At 42.4% G+C, this 23,965-nt stretch overlaps 1 protein-coding gene across 1 annotated transcript in view; it reads right to left on the reverse strand.

Annotated features, from left to right (window-relative positions):
- The window catches only part of LOC126354493 (phospholipid-transporting ATPase ABCA1-like), a 419,374-nt gene that overhangs the window by 337,548 nt on the left and 57,861 nt on the right, over positions 1-23,965 (reverse strand). The window contains exons 3-4 of the mRNA XM_050004220.1: positions 10,537-10,743; positions 5,009-5,112 (exon numbers count right to left, since the gene is read on the reverse strand). Of these exons, the coding sequence (XP_049860177.1) occupies positions 5,009-5,112; positions 10,537-10,743 (311 nt within the window). The remainder of the gene's footprint in view (positions 1-5,008; positions 5,113-10,536; positions 10,744-23,965) is intronic.

A 23,965-nucleotide genomic window follows, 5' to 3' on the forward strand; every position in this document is an offset into this window, starting at 1 on the left:
GTTGACAGTCATCATTCCACCAAGGTACAGGTTGTCAACTAAGGTGGTTACTAGACCTGGGGATGGACTCTGGCAGCCCGTTGGATCTCACATGTGATATGGGCCGTCGCCTCCTGTGCACAATCCTTTTGTTAAAAAATAGCCTGTTGACTGTACTGCAACCAATTGGCCCTTTGCATCATCCTCCTGTGTGGTCTCCTGTCAGGCACTGTCCTACTTGGCAGACAGGTCCACACTGGGCAGTGGTCACTAGAATGTAAATCTGGAGTCACTTCCCACTAAACTGAGGCTGCAACAGCTGGGAAACAGAAACAAAGGTCAATGGCTAAACATAAACCTGAATCTTTGGAAAAATGTGTCATCCGAGCTGCATTCAGAAGGGAGACATTCTCAGAATGAACAAGTCACTCAATCATTCGACCCCTGGCACAAATTGTAGCCGAACCCCACAGCACATTGTGAGCATTGAAGTCCCCCACAAGGAGAAATGGGCATGGGGGTGCCAGAAAGAATTCTGCCAGTGTGTCTGCATCCAAAGCATCATTAGGGGGAAGGTACAAAGAACATGCTGTGATATTAAAGGGTGTGAGAACTTTCACAGCAATTGCTTGCATGGTCGTAGTAAGAGGGACAGGAGAGGAGTGGCATCTGTCATCAATGAAAACAGCTACTCCATGTTTAGCCCTGTCTCCAGTAGTATCATCCTTCCTGTATGCATGGTAGTCCCATAATGCAGGTGTGTCAGTGACATTAAGATGTGTTTCTCGTAAGCAGATGCAGAACCATTTCTCCTGGGCCAGTAGCTGCAATTCTTCCAAATGTGAGTGACATCCATTCAAATTCCATAGCAACACACAATTCCCTGTGCAAGCCATTAGTTTGAAATGACTGTTCTTGTCTTTCTCCCTCAGAGGCGGTGATTTACTGGGAAGGTCAGGGGGAATGTTAGCTGGTTACTTCCTTTCCAGTTCCTCTGATTGGAAGTCCACATACTTAAGAGCATAGTCCCCATCAAAAAGGGAGAGAGCTTGCCGATCCGAAGGTTTAACTATCACTTAGAACTATTTTTCAAAGGATGTTTGTCTTTACTGACAGGAGGAGGTGGTTGCCTGGGTTGTAAGGATGGCTTAGTTAGCTTCTGATGTTGGGTAGTGGAATGTGGCTTAGGTGATAAGCCTATTGCTGATGGCTTCCAAACAACTTTAGTTTCGAGTGGAGTGTTTCCCCCACAGGTACATCGCAAGTGCTTGTGCTTGCACTTGAATCTGTGGTCTGAGTTTGTGTGGAGGCATCACATTTAGTGACTGGTGTCTTAAGGGCTGATGCAAAAGAAGTAGCAAAAACCAATGGTTGCATAGCTCAGAGCTTTTTCAGCTGCACCACAGAGTATACATCTTGTTACTTTCAACTCCTGAATTTTTCCTTTCCGTGTTGTAAACCCCACACTTTCTGCTCCACACTGGGTGATGCCCGGAACAGTTTACACATTTCGGAGGAGGGTACAAGAATTGCACGATTCATGAGCTAAGCCTCCACAATTGCCACACATACCCTTCCCATTACATCCCACTGTGGTATGGTGAAATCTTTGACAGTTGTAGCATCGCATTGTGTTAGGAACTAACAGGCAAACCGTAAGAAGGATAGATATAGCCTGCAAGATGTGTTCAGTTAATTCAGGAATACTAAATGTTAGAATAAATGTTTCCAATTTTTCCAATCTCCCATTGACTCTCCTCATATAGTTCTACTAGTAGTTTTGTGAGAGCATTCCATAAGGATTCCACGAGATGCTAGGGAAACAACCTTCATGCCTGAGCGAGCCTTATACAACTGGGGGGCAGCAGGTGCCCCAGAGGTTGCCTGCTAGATACTGTTTTACCTCAACAGCCATTCACCTCAACAGCACTTAGCACACCTTGAGGTTGAGGTTTTTTTTTCTCGTTCTCTGAAAAACACAACATTCCACCGCTGGGCTGCATGGTGATCGCTGAAGCATGCCCAGAGCTTATGGTGACAGAAGGCTGGCAGTGCTTACCAGTCCCCAGCTAGGAACCCTGGGGTCACCAAACCCATGCTCAGCAATGCGGAGCCCCTAGGGGTCAATAGAAATAATATTTCTGTCAACTGCAATCAACAATCCCCCTCCAACGGTGTCTAATACGTCTTTACGAAACACATTCCAGGATTTAGTAAATATCTCACAGCTTTCTACTTCAAGTTTCAGCCAGCTCTCGCTGACAAGAATAAATTGAGCACAAAAACTTTTCTGTAGGGCATTAAATTCAGAAACTTTGCTGTGAATACTTTAACAATCCACTAATAAAATTTAGACTGGCAAGTGTCTTCGCTCTGAATGTGATCTGACTTCGTTATCTGTGCATCATTTGGCAAGTGCTCATCAGAGTACCTCAAACTACCATCTAGCCCAGAAAACCTCCATGTGCCCTCCAAAGGTACTCCACTATCTGAGTAGTTACTTCTTTTGTGTAGTGCACCCCTGACCTATTCAGGTGTCTCCTCCAATTCCCCGCCTGATGACGCAAGTCCAGAACCCTCCAGCCAAAACTATCACAGAGTTGACAAAGCCTATGGTTAAGATGCTACACTCAACTCCAAACAAAAGGACCTCTATCAACTCTGGAAGCAATCCTGCAAATGGAAAACTAGCAGCCTTTCATCACTTCTGTGAGCCACCTGTAGGAACTGTGGATGGCCTCAGAATCCATGTGACAGGTGTTGATGCCAATGTGAGTCACAACTTGCAGAGGACTGCACCCTGCACGGTCGATAGCCACAGGCAAGGCATCCTCCACATCTCCAATGAGGTGCCCCGGCAGACATACTGAGTGCATGTTGGCTTTCATTCCAAGCCTCAATGCTATCTCCTTAAGGGGCTCCATAAAATGCCTAACCCTGGCGCTCCCGATAACTAGCAAACCCCTGTCCATGTGTACCTGCTTGCACCCCGCTGAAGTAATGACCACCTGCTCACTCACAGGCAGAATACGCAAGGCCAAATGCCCAGTATCCATATTGGCGCTCCACCTCGAGTGATGCAAATCACTCATCTAGCTGTGAGGGCAGATTCACTGTGTTGGGTATAATAGGAGGTTCTTCAAGAGCAGATACTATGGGTTATTTTTAGTAGTAGTTACAGGTTACTCTCATGAATTCCATGCTGTTTCCCTGAGATTCCTACAACATATGACAACATGTCTAACAGCTGCTGTAAATAAAAAAAGCCAGTCACAGCTGGTTTTATGATTTCTTGCTAATTGGTATTATTACCCTTCAATACATTGTATTTTAGTCTTATTGCAATCTATTTTCATGTCTACTGCTAAACTTGCTAAAGAAAATTTCTCCATTATATTGTTGAAGCTTACTTTCACGAGAAGCATAATGTTGTTAGAAGTGCAAAGATTGTTCAGATGTGAGTCATTAACACTTATTCCTTGCTCATTTTCTGAGCTTAATGACCTAAAGTAAAATATTTTACTCTAAATAAACTGATCATCTTCGCAGAAGTTGCAGTTGCATTAAATTTATTTATAGTGGCTCTGGACACAAGAACAAAGAAAATATAAGTTACTATTTCAGTTTTTGCTCCATTTACTTAGCTACAGTTTCTTTTTTCCATCTCGGTATTTAACCCCCACCCCATTCACCTTACTTTCATCCAAAATAGCATGTTATGGTCTACACTCTTTCTGCCTTCTATAGGAGCCTGTTACTCCACACATTTTCTTTGTGCTACATAATGCTCCATCTGATGAAAATCCCTTAGGTTTCCAGCCATGTGACAGTTTTGAAAACCACAATGTTTCAATGAAAATGAATACTGTTACATCCCAGCTACTTGCCTGCCATTACAGTTACCTGGAAGACACCTGTGGTCTGTAAATGCTTCATGCAAGATGATTAGTTTTTTAGGGCGCACAACAACAAGGTTATCAGCGCCCTTTCATGCAAGAGACAGAACATGTTCCAGCAATATAAACATGGGATGGTACGTCCACCATGTTTGTGGTAACATTCTGGGCAATAACATCACCTGGCTGGTTTGTTGTCAATAGTACCCTCTGCAGTCAACACAAAAATGTATGGCACTAGACTAATTCCGAGAGGCACCAGCTTCGTCACCAGCGGCATGAGTATTACCATCAACAGTGTCTCATTCACAGGCACTACTTTACCTAGGTGAATCATGTGCCCCCTAAGTGATAAGTGGATATCCTTGGGCTGGGCAGGCATTCAGGGTGCCATGTATTGGGTGCCATCCAGCTGCTGCGGGACATTTCAGTTTGCTGAGCCAACTGAGGGCCATCTCTCTGAATTGTCCATACAGCCCACAGTTTTAATGCAAAAACAGGACCCAGTTGTCAACACTTTGCCTGGACATCAGCACCTTCTAAGTCCTCTATGAGCTGCCAGTCATTCACCTCATGCAGTCCTCTGCTACCTTGGCCTCCACTGCCAAGACCTAATACCTAGAGGTCTTAGACTTCTTCTGTGGTTGTGCATTTCAGACAGGTGTCCAACCTGCGGTACATCATAATATAGAAATTTATTCTGCAGACACAGTGTGAGTGCTTAATTACAAACCGTAAATTTAAAGACTGGTCACTGATCACCAAGCAATAAGACAGTTACCAGTTCACATCACCTCAAAAAGTAATGTTTAGTTTTCTGTGACTAATTTTATTACAATGTTTGTGTTGCTAGTAAACTGTTTTATCATTCATTACCTGCCTGGGAACCTGCTCTTTCTTCATTAGCCCATACTAGCCCTCATCAAGTACGACATCTGTCGAAGTTTCACAGTCTTTCAACACTGCCATTCAGCCAGAAACTCTAGAGCTTTTCATCAGCTGTATACATTCACACATATCACACAATTTGTTTGGCCACTGTGTTTCAGATTTGCTCTCTATTAGTACTTTTAAAAACACAAACACAATAAATTTTTTTCTGCATAAAGCAATAACAACATAAGGTCACTTACATTTAAGTCCTTATTGTGCACTCCAGACTCTTTTCTGGCCATGTCAATGAAGAAACTGTCAATGTACAGTTGTAATGCTGCTACACCAGCCTTTATATATTGTTCTGTGTTGAAAAAAAGTAAACAAATATCTGATTACAAAGAGATATAATAATGAAAATAATCATTTTAATAATGTACCATAATTGGATAGATAAAAAATCTGCTCACCAACTTTCCTGAAGAAGCAACAGTCGGTTGCGAAAGCTAGAAATTTTGTGTGTGTTATTTTATTGTGCCTGTCTACTGGCGCTTTCCCGCTTGGTAAGTTCCAAGACTTACCAAGCGGGAAAGCGCCGGTAGATAGGCACAATGAATAAAACACACAAACACACACACAGAATTTCGAACTTTCGCAACCGGCAGCTGCTTCGTCAGGAAAGAGGGAAGGAAAAGGAAAGATGAAAGGATGTGGGTTTTAAGGGAGAGGGTGCCTTTAAATATTTCTGCTTGTGTCTGTGTATATTAAAAACAAAGATTCCAAGACTTACCAAGTGGGACAGCGCCGGCAGACAGGCACAATGAACAAAACACACAAACACGCACACAGAATTACGAGCTTTGGCAACCGGTGGCTGCTTCGTCTGGAAAGAGGGAAGGAAAAGGAAAGATGAAAGGATGTAGGTTTTAATGGAGAGGGTAAGGAGTCATTCCAATCCCGGGAGTGGAAATACTTACCTTAGGGGGAAAAAAGGACAGGTGTACACTCGCACACACACACACACACACACACACACACACACACACACACACACACACACACACACACGTATCCATCCATACATACACAGAATCAAGCAGACATATTTAAAGGCAAAGAGTAAGGGCAGAAATGTAAGTCGAGGCGGAAGTGTGGAGGCAAAGATGTTGTTGAAGGACAGGTGAAGTATGAGTGGCGGCAACTTTAAATTAGCAGAGATTGAGGCCTGGTGGATAACGAGAAGAGAGGATATATTGAAGGGCAAGTTCCCATCTCCGGAGTTCGGATAGGTTGGTGTTGGTAGGAAGTATCCAGATAATTCTGACGGTGTAACACTGTGCCAAGATGTGCTGGCCGTGCACCAAGGCATGTTTAGCCACAGGGTGATCCTCATTACCAACAAACACTGTCTGCCTGTGTCCATTCATGCGAATGGACAGTTTGTTGCTGGTCATTCCCACATAGAAAGCGTTACAGTGTAGGCAGGTCAGTTGGTAAATCACGTGGGTGCTTTCACACGTGGCTCTGCCTTTTATCGTGTACACCTTCTGGGTTACAGGACTGGAGTAGGTGGTGGTGGGAGGGTGCATAGGACAGGTTTTACACCGGGGGCGGTTGCAAGGGTAGGAGCCAGAGGGTAGGAAAGGTGGTTTGGGGATTTCATAGGGATGAACCAAGAGGTTACGAAGGTTAGGTGGACGGCGGAAAGATACTCTTGGTGGAGTGGGGAGGATTTCATGAAGGATGGATCTCATTTCGGGGCAGGATTTTACGAAGTCGTATCCCTGCTGGAGAGCCACATTCAGAGTCTGATCCAGTCCCGGGAAGTATCCTGTGACAAGTGGGGCACTTTTGGGTTTCTTCTGTGAGAGGTTCTGGGTTTGAGGGGATGAGGAAGTGGCTCTGGTTATCTGCTTCTGTACCAGGTCGGGAGGGTAGTTGCGGGATGCGAAAGCTGTTTTTAGGTTGTTGCTGTAATGGTCCAGGGATTCAGGACTGGAGCAGATTCATTTGCCACGAAGGCCTAGGCTGTAGGGAAGGGACCGTTTGATATGGAATGGGTGGCAGCTGTCATAATGGAGGTACTGTTGCTTGTTGGTGGGTTTGATGTGGATGGATGTGTGAAGCTGGCCATTGGACAGATGGAGGTCAACGTCAAGGAAAGTGACATGGGATTTGGAGTAGGACCAGGTGAATCTGATGGAACCAAAGGAGTTGAGGTTGGAGAGGAAATTCTGGAGTTGTTCTTCACTGTGAGTCCAGATCATGAAGATGTCGTCAATAATTTTATTACATCACGAGAGAGAGAGAGAGAGAGAGAGAGAGAGAGAGAGAGAGAGAGAGAGAGAGAGAGGTACACACTCGCACACGCCCACACACATATCCACCCGCACATACCTGCTTGTGACTGTACGGGCGGATGGATGTGTGTGTGTGTGTGTGTGTGTGTGTGTGTGTGTGTGTGTGTGTGTGTGTGTGTGTGCGCGTGCGCGTGCGCGTGCGCGCGAGTGTATACCTGTCCTTTCCCTCCCCCCCCCCCCCCCCTCCCCCCTCTAAGGTAAGTCTTTCCGCTCCCGGGATTGGAATGACTCCTTACCCTCTCCCTTAAAACCCACATACTTTCGTCTTTCCCTCTCCTTCCCTCTTTACTGATGAAGCAACCGTTGGTTGCAAAAACTTGAATTGTGTGTGTATGTTTGTGTATCTATCAACCTGCCAGTGCTTTCGTTTGGTAAGTCACATCATCTTTGTTTTATATATATATATATATATATATATAAATTTCCCTTCACCCCTCTTCCTTCTCCTTCAACCCTTTTGCTGGAAGAAGGGGCCACTGACTCCTAAGCATGCACAAGTAAAACGCTTTTTTTTTATATGAGTGTTCTCCTGCCGCCACTTAGTGAGTAGATTTTCTATACATCTAATTACATTATTTTGATTATAAAGACAGATTATGTAAAAATTATATGAGTTCTTATTACCACACTTCTTTCTAAACATAAATATTACACACTTAAAAAGTTCACAAATGCTGATTAGAGGCATGGATGGGAAAAGCTGAGATTAAACAATAAATCAAGATAAAACGTGGACACAAAAACCTGTTTAACTGTTACTGACACACTTCTGCTCCTAGTTACTGAGACATTAGTAAGTATGTCACACACACAAAACTTTCCCACATTTACATGTAACAGTAACACATATTTTATACCAACTTTGATTAACACCACTGAGGCCGTAACAGATGAGTAACTGGAGAACCACTGCCTATGCCAATAAACATTAAGAGTATCACAGGTGATGTGAAGTATAATCCCATGGCGTTCCTTGCAGTATACAAGGTGTATCGTATGTCAGACGAAGCAAAAGTTAACAAACTGGCAGAATAATGGATACATTCATGGGCTAAATTAATCAACAATTTATTTAGAGATTTCTGAAAAATGATTTTTAATAAGTTTTGAGGTCAAATATATATCAAAACTGAATTTTTAAACGAGTTAAATTTTAATAATGGTCACACAAAAAAAGAATTTTGTCTGTACGGTTGTGCGTGTGGTTGTATGTATGAATGTGTGTACTACTGCTGGAAACAGAATTAGTGCTTGAAAGATAGTGTGAATGCTGTTCTCTGTTGTGTGTTACTGTTCTCCATACCCCAAAAGACATTTGCTAAAGTACCTATAGAGTTCCTGATACACAGTCCAACCAATTCACTGGATGAATTTCTCAGTTTCACAGGGAAACTGGACAATGTATGACAAAGCAAAGTGGGATTTTTTACTTCCCCTCTTGTTTTGCCATCTGCCACCATTAGGACAGGAGTGACAAAAGTCGGCATTAATGGGCCATGACAGCAGACACCTGACGCAAGTGCTTTTGCTAATAGCATGACATTGCCTGCAGTGCCTCTCCTGGGCTCGTGACCATATCAGTTGGACACTTGATGACTTGAAAACTGGTCTGATCAGATGAGCCCTGATTTCCTTTGTAAGAGCTGATGGTAAGTTTCAAATGTGACACACTTCATGAAGCCATGGCCCCATGTTGTCAACAAGGCACTGTCCAAACTGGTGGTGGCTTCATAATGGTGTGCTGTGTTTAAATGGAATGGAATGGGTCCTCCGATTCAATTGAACTGATCATTGACTGGAAATAATCATGATCAGCTACTTGGAGACTATTTGCAGCTATTCATGGACCTCGTGTTCTGAACAATTATGGAATTTTTATGGATGACAATGCATCACGTTACCAGGCCACAATTGCTCACTATGGTTTGAAGCACATCCCGGAGCTTTTGAGTGAATGATTTGGACTTGTTGCGTCCACACTACAGAGTTGCTGGATAATGCAGGGCAAAAGGTGGTCAGACATGATATTAGGAGATATCCCATAATTTTCATTGTGTACAATTGTAGATTTTCTGATGTAGCCACCCTTAGTCAGTGTCAAAAACTGGTAAAAGTAAAATTTTGTTAATAACAGTTGGCTGTTTTATACCTATCACAAATCAAATTTAAATTTTATGTTTCATAAATTCCTGTGTAGCCCTTATGTATGTAAAACTGGAATGTGGGTTGTGTCACCTGAAAAGAATGTCATGTGTACATTCATGCATTTTATACTGTTGTCCAACATAGTATCAGAATCAATATGTGCTACTGCAACAGAGCTAGCCATCACAGAGGGATCACTCAGAAACAAATATAGCACTACCTCCAGCTTTTCCACCCTTCAACAAGGGAGAACAAGAACAGGATTCATATTTTTGCTGGCTGCAACAACACTGCAAATAATTCAAGGGCAATTTACAGTGTTATTCCACATCTCTCATGAGCTGCATGTGAAATGTTATCTCCCCCCCCCCCCCCCCCTCTTACCCCTTATCAGAAACAGTAGCACTGCCTTTCAAGAAAATGTATGGGCTTTCGTTGCCTTATTATTAGTAGAAGTGCCATAATGGTAATCTTATTACTCATGGATCACAGATTTATACTCTTCCTTCAAAGTTCAAATTCCCAAATGTCGTTCCAACATTTAACAATTCCTATATCAAATTTCTAACTGAAGACATTCCTGCCCAACTTGCTCCTAATCAATAAATTTGAAATGACGCACTAAAATGATATGAAGCATCCATGAACAAGTAGTTTGCATTATGCAATCATCCAAACAGGAAGGTTAAAACCTAATCGCCCATGAATGATGACACCATTAGAAACAGAGCACAAGCTTGGATTGGTGAAGGCTGGGAGAAGACATATGTAGGGCTCTTTCAAAGGAATTATCTTGGCATTTGCTTTGACTGATTTAAGGAAATCATGGGAAACCTGTTTATACAGATGGCTACATAGATTTGCACCACTGTTTCTAGCAATGAGTCAAGTAATTTAGCACTGTGCCACCTGTCTCATTGCAGTTGTTCAAAATAGTTCAGGGAGTCAAACAACATTTTAAAGTAACTCAAGGGGTAGTGACAGGATGCTCACAACACTTTTCATGTATTTCATGCTGCCCCCCTTATCATTTGACACTGTCAACTGAGTCTTCACTAGAATTAGTGTACACACAAAGTTCAGTAAAACATCTTAAGCGTCTGCTACCATCACATTTGACATATCTCAAAAACCACATCACAGGTTACAGTTTGCATCAATGGGATAATGGCATGGCCTACCATAAACAGCAGCATGTCACAGAAGTTTGTCAAAACATGGAAATAAATCTCTTTAACATGAAGTGTTCATTATGGATCTAACAAAACAGCTATTGCACCTACCAGATTCAGCATTTGGTCCTTCTGGGGCAGCTTCCGAAAAAATCTCTTCTATATTTAAAGTTGCCTCTGACCTCACCCGATACCTTAAATTTGTTGGTATTTCATCTTCTTTAATGTTATCAAATATTATACCAATGAACTTGCCACCACCTTCAAATGCGTTATAAGCACTTACAATATCATCTTCACTCTGTACGCCAATGATTGCTAAAATAAACAAATCATTAATAAATATATATTGAAATGCATAGTACAACATTTTTTACAGCAATCCTCAAACAACATTTTTACAGTAATGCTCACAAGTTACATTATTAACAACACCACATTTAGACTTTCATCAGCAAATTAATGCTTACAGAGCACATTTACCAGCCCAATCACCCTCCACACAAAATACAATAGTCCCATTCTCACGGAATGAATGTTGGGGACCAAGTGCAGGAATCCCACACAGCCATCCTGGGAAAGTTCCTAGTGAATGTGGTTTTCCATTACTTCCCTCTGATCTGTTATGAAGTGTCAAGTGTGTACCTGTGTTGTTTGGTTGACTGTGCTTGTACAGTGTATTCTTGTGTTTGTGTTATGGATGAGAGGAAGGAAGAGGTTCATCCTCTCCCTTCCTCTCATCCATATCATTCATCCTCTCCCTTCTTCTCATCTATAACACAAACCCAAGAACACTGTGCAGGGTTTTCTCCAACAGCATCTGATACTGAACTACGAAATTGAAACACTGTATACAATTTCATTATATTTTATTTATAGCACAATGAGTATAATATTTATGTTGCCAGGGCGAAAACGTAATAAAAATGGACAATGAAAGTACTGTAATATGCCACAAACATTAAACTTTTATTATCACATTTTCCTACTTCTGCAACTGTTTTTATTTCATTCCCAACACGTGATCCCTTTTCTCCTACAATTCAATCTAGAATCATATTCGATTAACTATCACTTTATCTCCACTATACTTTCTGGTATTTCAACACTTTTTCCAGGTTGTTGATCACTGAAGTATCCTGATACTAGCACTCTGTACACTACTTACCCTTCATTTGTTCATTGTTTCAGCATATGCAAATTTTCTATGCTATTCACTCCCACATCCATTTGCTGACATAATTTCCATCTAGAAACCAGTTCTACATCAAATAAAAGCAACACACTTACAAAAAGTGTCACTGCTATGTCATTCAACCCTTCTTATCCTCAGAAACATTCATCCTGTCCACAAATCTTACCTTCTATTCTGTGTCCAAATTTAATCAAACCATTTTAAGATCTCATGCCTATTACAGGCTCTGTGAAAGAAGAGATTATTATTGTTGTTGTTGTTGTTGTTGTTGAGGTCATCAGTCCAGACTGGTTTGATGCAGCTCTCCATGTCATAAAGCTGCATGCCCTCGGGAAAAATTACGGGTGTAGTTTCCCCTTGCTTTCAACCGTTCGCAGTACCAGCACAGCAAGGCAGTTTTGGTTAATATTACAAGGCCAGATCAGTCAATCATCCAGACTGTTGCCCCTGCAAATACTGAAAACGCTGCTGCCCCTCTTCAGGAGGGTCTGGCCTCTCAACAGGTACCCCTCCATTGTGGTTGCACCTGCACTGAGGGATGCAAGCCTCCTCATCAATGGCAAGGTCCATGGTTCAGGGGAGGGGGATTATTACGTTATTCAAATCCAGCACTCTCAAGCAAGATGCTAATTGATGAACCTTGCATCAAAGTTGAAGTTGATATAAAATGAATCACAGACTATTTCAAGCTTATACTAAACATATGTACATACAGAGTATGCAGCTGATAAGGCTTTCCACACACTGATCACCCAGAACAGTTATGATCAAATACCTAATAGCTGGTATGTCCACCTTTGGCTAAGATAACAGAAGCGACACATCCTGGCATGGAAGCAGTAAGACCTCGGTAGTTCGCTGGAGGGAGTTGACACTACATCTCCACACACATCACCTAATCCCCCTAAATTTTGGAGAGGTTTCTGTTGAACTATGATGCCACATTTAAATTGCACCCAGATGTTTTCAATCGGGTTCAGGTCTGGCAAGCTGGGCGGCCAGAACATCAACTGGAACTCACCACTGTGTTCCTCGAATCACTTCATGGTGCATTATCTTGTAGAAAAACGTTACTGCCGTTGTTAAATATGATTGTTATGAAAGCGAATCATGGTCTGCAACCAGTGTAAGATATTCCGTGGCCATCATGGTGCCTTGCACAAACTCCACTGGACCCATAGATGCCCACATGAGTGTTCCTCAGAGCATCTGCAATGTTCTGCCACTGCACCAACATACAGTGCCCATTTCAGTCATAATTGCCGATGTCGTGGTGTTAACATTGGCACATACATGGGTTTTTGGCAGCGGCAGCCCACTGTTAGGAGTGTTCAGTGCACTGTGCATTCAGACACACTTGTACTCTGCCCAGCATTAAAGACTGTTAGCATTCAAGTTAGTTCTGCCACAGTTCGATACCTACCCTGTTTCACCAGTTTGTCCAGCCTATGACGTCTGACATCTTAATGAGGGGTGCCCACCCAACTCTACAACATATGGACCTGGCTTCACTGCGTGTTGAAGACACTTACCACAACAGTCCTGGAACACTCAACAAGTTGTGCAGTTTCTGTAATACTTGTGCCGAGCCTATGGGCCACCACACACTGCCCTCAGTCAAATGCAGATAAATCACACACCTTCCCCATTCTATAAACTGACAGCACTCTCACTAATACTACATGTACTGTGCATGTGTACAACCATCAGTCATTCCTCACCAGGTGACCCTGCTATCACGTGGACAGGTTTATATCAGTAGTAGGTCAATGTTTATAATGTTCTGGCTGATCAGTTTAAATACTTCCAACAGTAACTCAGACAGCTCAGGAACTATGCACATCAAAGAAGACCATCAAATCATCATCCACCTATTGATAAAGACCACTACAGTTTTACCTGACGGCTTTCAGCTGAGTCTGCATTAGTCCTCAAATAATCTGAAATCTTCCAATAAAGTAAATTTTGAAAATGCTTCAAAACAAACTATTCCGGAAGTCACGTACATTCTAAATCCTGTTACAGGTGCTAGCACTGTCTACCACTCTTATCTTTCCATCTCAGGACAGATATGTCTATACCCTTCTGCAATGGCAAATTTCTGCTTTCTTGCCACTTGAAAAAAGTGCTAGCATCACACATGGCACCATATTCTTAACTTCATTCTTCTGCACATGCGCTATTACACATATCCTTTCCTGGCATTTAACTGAGCATGTTGTAAACTTTTTCCAGTATATTAATCAACTTCATATTTAATCATAACTATTTCATTTGTGTATGTCATGATAACAAACCAATATGACAATATACGAATAAGAACATTAGCATTTATCCTAATGTCCCTGAGAGATTAAAAACTGGATAGTTACACACTACATCAGAACCTAATAATGTCTGTGAAATGGCAAGACTGAGAACAATAAAAGTGACTGAAAAATACTATATACTACAGATTAGACACAAAAATGCACAAATAATTAGTACCACAGTACAAGATCTCTGACTTAACACAGTATGATGTGAAGCACACAAATGCAACTAGTCTTCAAATATTGTGGAATGGAATCCAAGGGGACCTGGATTTGTTCCTGAGGAATCATTCTCATAATTTTTGAATGTAACTTCACAAAGCATGAACTGTGATTGCTACAAGACTACAATGAACAACATGCACACAAACTGTATCAAAGATACATCAAATTGTTGATAGGCCATGAGAATAAGCATTTCAGGGAAGTACCCATAGTTCAAAGAAAAAAGCTTGAACATATCTCACAATATGTGCCTGGGCATGTCACTGCTGAAATCAAATGTGTAGAATTATCTAAAGTAGGTGCACCATCTCACAGTCTAAACCCTTCCTGCTGTAGTAGTTAGTTATCAGATTTACCTCAATACACTGAATTTAAGATACTAGATTGCCCAATGGTGCTCAAAACTATCATGTTTCAAATTTGGATGATGTGCCTTTCAACAACACAGGCCAACAGGTTGCAGTCACCACAGCAGAATCTAACACATACACTGACAGAAATGGAAAGTGTTACACCATGAAAACCTTGACAAAACACTACCTAACTGATACTCCAGTATAGCTGCCTAGGCTTCCACAGCCAAAACTGGTTGATAATGAAGTTTTCCAAGTATTTACCACATCGTAATGTAAAAAACTATACTGGAGAAATCAACATTTTGGCCACAGTTACAGGAGACCCAGAAGAAGGTAATTGTAACCATGCTAACTAGTATGTGGCAAGACTAGTAAACACTGTTGACATGCCCTTCATTACCAGGGTACCAGGTGGCATATTTCACCAGGATAAATCAAGACTCTACACTACAGTTCACACCTCAGACACACTGAGGAATGTATGGAGCCTCAAATGTCCTGCTCAGTCCTCTGATTCAACACCTATAGAGCAAGTTTGGGATGTGATGACAAGACATAAACAGGGTGGTTATAGCTAAACTTTCACTACTTGAGAGGGCCCCCATGAAAAGCTAGTGATCGTATGAGAACAAAACTTTGTGGAAAATGTGCAAGGATACATGGAAAGGAAATAATGAATAAACCAATAAAAGAAACACATTTTAATTTTCATATGAAAGGGTAACATGCACTAATTGTGCATCATGTTTACACTCCAGGTTATGAACTTTGTTCAATATGACAGCCTGGAACCACACTAGAAATACCACTTCATAACTGTTTGCAAAACTTTTCAAATAGTGGACAGTGGACTGGTTATCTGTTGTGACACCCTTCATGCACTGCATGAAGATCACACACTGTGTACAGCATTCTCAGTCATGGCAACAGTAACTTCAACAACTTGTGGTGCAATTGTCTGTCAGCATCTTTCAAGAGCAATTCACAAACCTCAAGGTAATTCGAAATTCCGAATCATGTTCTTCAACTCCTTGCAGAGAGAGAACCTCTCCATATTCCTTTAATGCATCGATACTACCGAAGAGCAGGAGCACTACTGCTGACGTTTTGAAAAAACGGCTTTACAAGGTGAGTAGGTGTGCAGACCCATTTGACCATCTGCAACTGTTATGCATAATGATGCTTGTGTTCCAACCCTACATCACTGTACCAGTACCGGCACCTAATAACAAGTCATAAAACTAACAATACTAACAACTCAAATCCTGCAGCGTACCTATACGTAAATAGTTTTCGGTCTATACTAGCTCAAGCAGTAAAAGTTTAATTATAACCACCCTGTACCATCATAACAGCCTCCAGCCAGTAATTTTCATGAAATGACATGGTATATGTTTCAGACAAGGCAATAAATTCCTCCAGATATCTGGAGCTTTTTGCTTCCATATCATAATGAATACAAGAGAGTATTCATGACTGTGGGGGTCACACAAAATACAGATGTTGTTGTTGACTGGTATCAGTTCAGAATGGAATGACAGTTTAATCATCTAATACATGTTGTTGTTCCTGTTGTTGTTGTCTTCAGTCCAGAGACTGGTATGATGCAGTCCTCCATGCTACTCTATCCTGTGCAAGCTGCTTCATCTCTGAGTAGCTACTGCAACCTACATCGTTCTGAATCTGCTTCGTGTATTCATCTCTTGGTCTCCCTCAATGATTTTTACCCTCCAACTTCCCTCTAATACTAAATTGGTGATCCCTTGATTTAAAAAATCCATGAAGTTTGATAAATGCTTTACTTTTATTTCAAGGCAAAACACTTTCTGTTCCACTCTGAGTTGAAGGGTAGAATAGAACTGACTGTCTTGGTAGAAACATAAAAACGAGTTCAATTGTTCTTTTGTTATCAGTTATTAACAATAGGGAATCTTGATGTTTGCATTCATCAGAGTGCTGCAAAAGTAAAATAGGGTGTGGCAGAAAAAGGCCTAGCCACATCTAAAAGTTATTAAAAACAGAGCAAAAGCAGGATTACCAGAGCAGCTGGTGGAGGAGGTATGGTTGAGGGCTCCTCCCTAGGGCCAGCACGCAGTGGGAGGCACCCTAACTCCAACTCACTATTCCAGATTCCAAAAACTTTACGGCATAAGACCGACAGGAGATCAGACTACGGTGGGCCAATTGCCAGAGTTAGTATACGGGTAACCTGTTTGGCCAGCCTATCAGCAATTTCATTGCCTGGGATCCAGACACTTTCTGGGGCCCAAAAGAAGGACACTCAATGTCCACTGTTTCCAAGGATATAAAGAGACTTCTGGATAGTCATTGCCAGAGGGTGGCGAGGGAAGCACTAGTAGACAGCTTGTAGGCTGCTTAAGGAATCACTGCAAATGACGAAGGACTCACCTGCACAGGAGCTACCAACTCTCCATTGAAAGCAGCCATCCAGCTGTTCAATATGGCCAATATGAGTATAAGCGAAGAAAATGTGGCCACTGACCATTGAGTCATCAGTGTAGACTATTTTTGAGTCCTGGAACTCACCAAAAAGAGAGAAAAATTGCCATCATAGAGCCTCAGGTGGAATCGAGCCTTTCTGGTCTTGCGATACATCCAGATAAAGCTATGGCCGAGGTGTGGACCGTGGAGGCGTATGTGAGTGGACCCACAGGAAAAATGGTAGAAGTAAGGTGTCGAGTGCAGTAAGAAGCAACCAAACATGGATTTCAATTGGAATCCCCAATCTGGGCAGCCGTTGTGGGAGATGGACTGCTGTGTTCAGGAAAAGGGAACAGTATTTTGGATGGTGAGGCAAACAACAAATGTAGGTAGTATAATTCGCAAGCAGTTGTCACCTGATTCACAATGGAGGAACGCCAGCTTCCATGAGGAGGCTATTTACTATGCTCATTCAGAAAGCTCCCATCGCAAGTCAAACTCCACAGCGGTGTATAGGGTCCAGCAGCCACAATGCTGAGGCAATGTGAAACCATACACCAGATTCCCATACTCAAGACAGGACTGCACAATGGCTTTATACAACTCCAACAGTGTAGGGTGATCAACACCACAGTTGGTGTGGCTCAGACATCAAATAATATTAAGATGCCACCAGCACTTTTCCTTAAGCTGATGAAGATGGAAAAACCAAGTTAAGCAGGTGTTGAAGGTGAAGCTGGTCATCAGAGTAAAGTTCCAGTTGTGGCTGGACAGTATGATGATGACAGAAGTGCATGATGCAAGTCTTGGCAACTGAAAGTTGAAAGCTGTGAGTGAGAGCCCACAACTGCACCTTTTGTATGGCTCCCTGCAGTCAAGGGCCAGCCACACCAACAGAAGAGGAGCAGAAATAAATACAAAAATCATCTGCACATAAGAAGGGGGGATACTGAGAACCCCACAGATGCTTCAAGGCCATTCCCTAACAGATTTCTACTTTATCTGTTTGGCCTCTCGCCACTCTTTAGGGGCTTGCTGGAAGGGCTTCTCTGAAGTAGCTTTAGGGACAAACTAAGACTGTGAAGCCCTTTGACCAGCAGCAAGTGGCTCCTTCAGCCACTGGCTGGTGTCCACTTTACCACAGGGAGAGACTGTAGAACAGAGCCCCAAGGGATCCCTTCCATGTGAGAGGAGCCAGAGGAAGCTGTTGCTTCTCTGGGTGGGGTGTGGGGACCAATGTCCCCAGCATTTGGGGAGGGTGGTGCTCCCAAAGTAAAAGCTTTGGGAGGAACAGAAGAAGATGTGCCCCAGCCACTAGGAGAGGAGGAAGTAGACGGGTGATCCTGAAGGCCCACTGCAGAAAGCTTTAACAATGAATGTAATGGTGTCAATGAGGGCGATGATGTCATAGCAGCAATGTTAAGATGACAGCAACCAAACAGTGTTCAGCCTTTCATACTTCAGTTTAGCCTCACAGTAAGACAGCCTGTCCAGGACCTTGTACTCCATAATTTTCTGCTCCTTTTGGAGTGCTGTGCATTCTGGAGAGAAAGGGGAGTGGTGCTCTCCACAGCTGCCACACAGGTGGGAGAATGGGCACGTAGAGTATTCATATGCAGTGGACATTCGCAACCTCGGCATGTGGCATCTGAATTGCTCTGGGAGGACATTTGCCCAAATTTCCAGCACTTACAGCACTACATGGTGGAGGGACATTTCATTTTACATCACACCGATGTAGCATCACCTTGACCTTTTCAGGTAACTAATTGCCCTCAAAGGCCAAGATGAAGACACTGGTCGCCCCGTCATTCTAAATTGGCATGCAGCTGGTTGCCGGGACTGCTACAAGAAGTTACAATGAAAAATAATTCCCTGGACCATGTTGAGGCTTTTATGGGGAGTGAGTGAAATCTGAATATCGTCCAGCTTGCAACAAGTGAGCAACACCTGGGACTGGGCTGAATCACGAATGACCCATTGCGCATTTTGGACACCACTGGCACTTCCCCAAACTTATCTTCCCCTTGATGTGGTCAACTAAAAATAGAGGTTTTGTATCCAGAAAGGAGTCCCCATCTGCAAATAAGGCTCTCTCTTTTCCACGGCCTTAATTTCCTTTTACGGTGCAGCTAGAGAGGGGAACGATTTAGGGTCATACTTGTCAGTCCTGTAATCTACCTTGCCCTTCTTAGAGACTGCTGATACAATTTGGTCACAATCAAGCGATGACTTGGTCCATTTCATTGTGGGTCATCCGCCCCATGATGCCACGCAGTCCGATCAGGAGCTCTCCCCGCAGGCGCCACCCAGCCACAGCAAAGGCCACATGGCATGATGGTCATAGCCAGGATTCCTGATGCCCCAAGAAGATAGATAGCTACTTCATGGCATACATGTGGAGTTTGCAGGTCAGGCATCAGAAGTGCAATCCCTGTGTTGTGAGGGGGCCATGACCAAGAGGGTAGCTGGAAAGTCCCACCACGACAGACTGACTAACAGACTGGGTATTGGGTGTGGAGATGACAGGCTACTTTCATAATGTCATTGCTTAAGAGAGCATGATTTGGTACCATTGGAAATATAGAGGTAAGGTCCCCACTTTGGCAAGCAGACTGTCTGTGGGATTAGGCCACAAGATGCTTGTGGCCTGTCTTACTACGTGGTGATGAACAGGGTCTAATAATTTCAAAGCCAAAGGTGGCACTGTGCCATAGAACTGGTAACCATACACAAGGATCCAGAAAATATGCAGCAGAGTAGCACGTATAGCAGCACAAGAGGTATTGGCAAGGAAGCAGAGATAGTTATGCTTTTGCAGGCAGCTAGTTTAAAGTTGACAAATATGGGACCACTGTGTCAGCTTTTTGTCAAAGAGTAGTACCAAAATTCAGGACTATGCAACAACATCCAAATGCTGGATATCAAGTAGAATTCTAGGTCAGGATGGACCATGGTACAATGACAAATGTATGACCCGCACTGACAAAACTGAAAGGTTTGGGAAAGGGTCCAAGCGGATGCACTTTGGATGGCTACAAGGAACTGGAAATCAGTCAACTTTACAAACTGGGATCTGTACCAAACTCAAAAGTTTTCAACATATAGTGCAGGGGTAACCACAATTATGCCAGTCATCACTAGCATACTGATGGCTGCAAGGAAGAGTGTAACACTCAGAATGGGGACCTGAAGGAGATTCTCTTGGCTGCAAAGGCCACTGAGGGAGGTACCAACTCTTAAACCAAAATGATCATATGGAAAAAAATCCATGCATAGCCTTGAATGCCCTAGTCATGAAAGATAAGTAAAATATGATGGTGCTAAGTAGTATCTTATCAAAAAGAACTGCAATAAAAACCAAACTGGATTGCTATTTCCTAGATAAACAGATAGATAGTTGGGGATCATCACTCTTGGAAACCGCACTGATAGGAAGGCAAAAGGCCCCAAAATTCATGACCATAGCATAACCGTCAGGATATCATTCTTTTCAATCATTTGTGAAACACATTGGTGAGGTTGATCAGATGGTAGCTATTGATGGACAGTGGTTTTTCTAGTTCAAGAATTTGGATAATGACACTGCAAAGGGAAAATTCTTTCTAGCAAAATACAGTTGAAGATGCTGAGTACATGGAATGTGTAAGTCCTATTCAGATGTTGGACCATCTGATTATGAACTGAATTAGGGTCTAAGGTGATATCATGAGACAAGTCAAGAGCCTCCATCAGTTCCTAGTCAGTTAAAGACCCATTTTGTAATTCATGGTTTACAGGAGGCAAAGAGTAGGTGATGTCTTCATCCAGTCTTTTATGCAATCGGAAAGTGGCCGAGTATGAAGAAGACCTAATGCTATTGCAAAGTGGGTGACAAGAAGTTCAGCAAGAACTGAAGGATCCACAAAAAAATCATGAAAAAGAAGGAGACCTGGAACAGTTGTTTATCTTTGGCAGATCAGCAGATTTAAAAGATTGTCATGCACCTGAGATGAAGAGGCACACGTCTTCAAGTAGGAGACGTAGCACTCCCAGCGTCCATTCTCATTGCATTTAATTAGGAAGTAATTTTTTGCATTTACCTGATTACAAGTGACAAGGGTGGTCTGCGAAGGATATCACTTGAAAAACTGAAGGTTCCTTTGATGGTCCTGAATATCTGTTGCAATGTCTCATTCACCATAAGGTACCAACTACTGGTGGAGGAGGCCTGCAGAAAGGGGGCAGCAGTTCCAACAGTGCAGATTTGAAGCACTGGATTGGGCGTGAGAAAAACAGCTATAATGGTATACCATGATTTTTTATTTCTTAGGATGCAAATCCCCTAAAAATTAAACCATGCACCCTGTTCAGGCTCTTATGGGGTGTTATGGTATCAAGTATTTAACCAAGTTTCTTGCAAGAGAGTAAAGCATAAGACTGGGAAGAATTCACTGTTTTAACTAAGACAGAACCACTTCATAGTTTATTGAGAGAATAATGTGTCAGAAACATACAGAATGCTGGGCACAATGGTACCCTCAAATTATCATACCAACCATATCTGAATACTTTTCATCCATGACATTATTAACTATTCCTCAAATACCATAACACTTAACACCAAACAACTCAATTAAAGAAATCTGTTTACTGACACTATTGGGGAACAAATACAATCTTAAAGACCCCTTATACTCTTCTTACATTTCATCTTATTTGCTGCAAGATGAACACAATTTAACCACGTCAAGTGTAAACTAAATGAAATTTAAGTCTTCCCAATGTATTAGGCATGCATATAACATAATTCATAACAAAAGAGCAAATAATAATGAGTAATGTCTTGATTACGCACAAGTGGAGAATTGCATTCCATCAATATGTAAGAAGAGCTGTTCAACAACATACTAATTCATTTAGAATGACACTCCGCATCTTCAATACTTAATAAATTTATTATGTTTTCCACATAAAATAAAAATTATATGGTTAATGGCAGCAAAGAGGACAGCACTATTCTATTACCCTACAGTGATTATTGCAGTGGGAGACATATTCTGCAAAATTTTTGTGTGTATGTGATGCGCACACACACACACACACACACACACACACACACACACACACACACAGAGAGAGAGAGAGAGAGAGAGAGAGAGAGAGAGAGAGAGGTGGGGGAAGAAGTGAGGAGGAGGCAGTCAGTACTTGACCTGCATGGAGTGGATGGATGGATGAGAGGAGGGAAAAGGGAAGATGAGATGGTGGGAAACAAGAACAAGTTACTGTAGGTTTAGACAAGGGGGAGTGTTAGAGTGCAGGATATGCAGTGGACACAATTCCAAACTGCACAGTTCGGAGAAACTTGTGCTGGAAGCAAACATCCAAAAGGTCCATGAAATGAAGCAGCCACTGAAGTCATTGATATTATGGTGTGCTGTGGTGTGCAGTATTTTCACCAACTGGATAGTTAAGTTTTAGGTTTTCCACAGTTTCGTGGTGACCATTCCTGCAAGTGGACAGTTGATTACTTGTCACGCCCACATCAAAGATGCACAGTTTATTGCAGCATAGTTTAAACGTAACATGGCTGCTATCACATGCAGTGCTGCCTTTTATTGAGTTGGAGGAGCCTGTGATTAGACTGCAGTAAGAGGTGGTAGGTAAATGTATGGGTCATGTCTAGCATCTGCGTCGACCACAAGTGAATTTACATCTACATCTATACTCCATAAGCTACTCAACGGTGTGTGGCAGAGCGCACTTTACATGCCACTGTCATTACCTACCTTTCCTGTTCCAGACGCATATGGTTTGCGGGAAGAATGACTACTGGAAAGCATCTGTGGGCACTCGAATCTCTGTAACTTTACATTCATAATCTCCTCGGGAGGTATAAGTAGGGGGAAGCAGTATATTCAATACCTCATCCAGAAACGCACCCTCTTGAAACCTGGACAGCAAGCTACACAGCAATGCAGAGCGCCTCTCTTTCAGAGTCTGCCACTTGAGTTTGCTAAACATCTCTGTAACGCTATCACGCTTACCAAATAACCCGGTGACGAAACGTGCCGCTCTTCTTTGGATCTTCTCTATCTCCTGTCAAACCGACCTGGTACGGGTCCCACACTGATGAGCAATACTCAAGTATAGGTTGAACAAGTGTTTTGTAAGCCACCTCCTTTATTGGTGGAGTATTTTCTAAGGACTCTCCAAATGAATCTCAACCTGGCACCCGCATTACCAACAATTAATTTTATATGATCACTCCACTTCAAATCACCCCGTATGCATACTCCCAGATATTTTACAGAAGTAACTGCTACCAGTGTTTGTTCCGCAATCATATAATCATACAATAAAGGATCCTTCTTTCTATGTATTTGCAATACATTACATTTGTCTATGTTAAGAGTCAGTTGCCACTCCCTGCACAAAGTACGTATCCGCTGCAGATCTTCCTGCATTTCACTGCAATTTTCTAATGCTGCAACTTCTCTGTATACTACAGCATCATCCGCGAAAAGCCACATTGAACTTCCGACACTATCTACTAGGTCATTTATATATATTGTGAAAAGCAATGGTCCCATAACACTCCCCTGCGGCACGCCAGAGGTTACTTTAACGTCTGTAGATGTCCATCCATTGATAACAACATGCTGTGTTCTGTTTGCTAAAAACTCTTCAATCCAGCCATACAGCTGGTCTGATATTCCGTAGACTCTTACTTTGTTTATCAGGTGACAGTGCGGAACTGTATCGAACGCCTTCCGGAAGTCAATGAAAATGGCATCTACCTGGGAGCCTGTATGTAATATTTTCTGGGTCCCATGAACAAATAAAGCGAGTTGGGTCTCACACGAACGCTGTTTCCGGAATCCATGTTGAACCCTACCGAGTAGATTCTGGGTTTTCAGAAATGACATGATACGCGAGCAAAAAACATGTTCTAAAATTCTACAACAGATCGATGTCGGAGATATAGGCCTATAGTTTTTTGCATCTGTTCGACGAACTTTCTTGAAAAC

Source organism: Schistocerca gregaria, chromosome 3 (assembly GCF_023897955.1).
Source record: "Schistocerca gregaria isolate iqSchGreg1 chromosome 3, iqSchGreg1.2, whole genome shotgun sequence".
In the NCBI taxonomy this organism is placed as follows: Eukaryota; Metazoa; Arthropoda; class Insecta; order Orthoptera; family Acrididae; genus Schistocerca; species Schistocerca gregaria.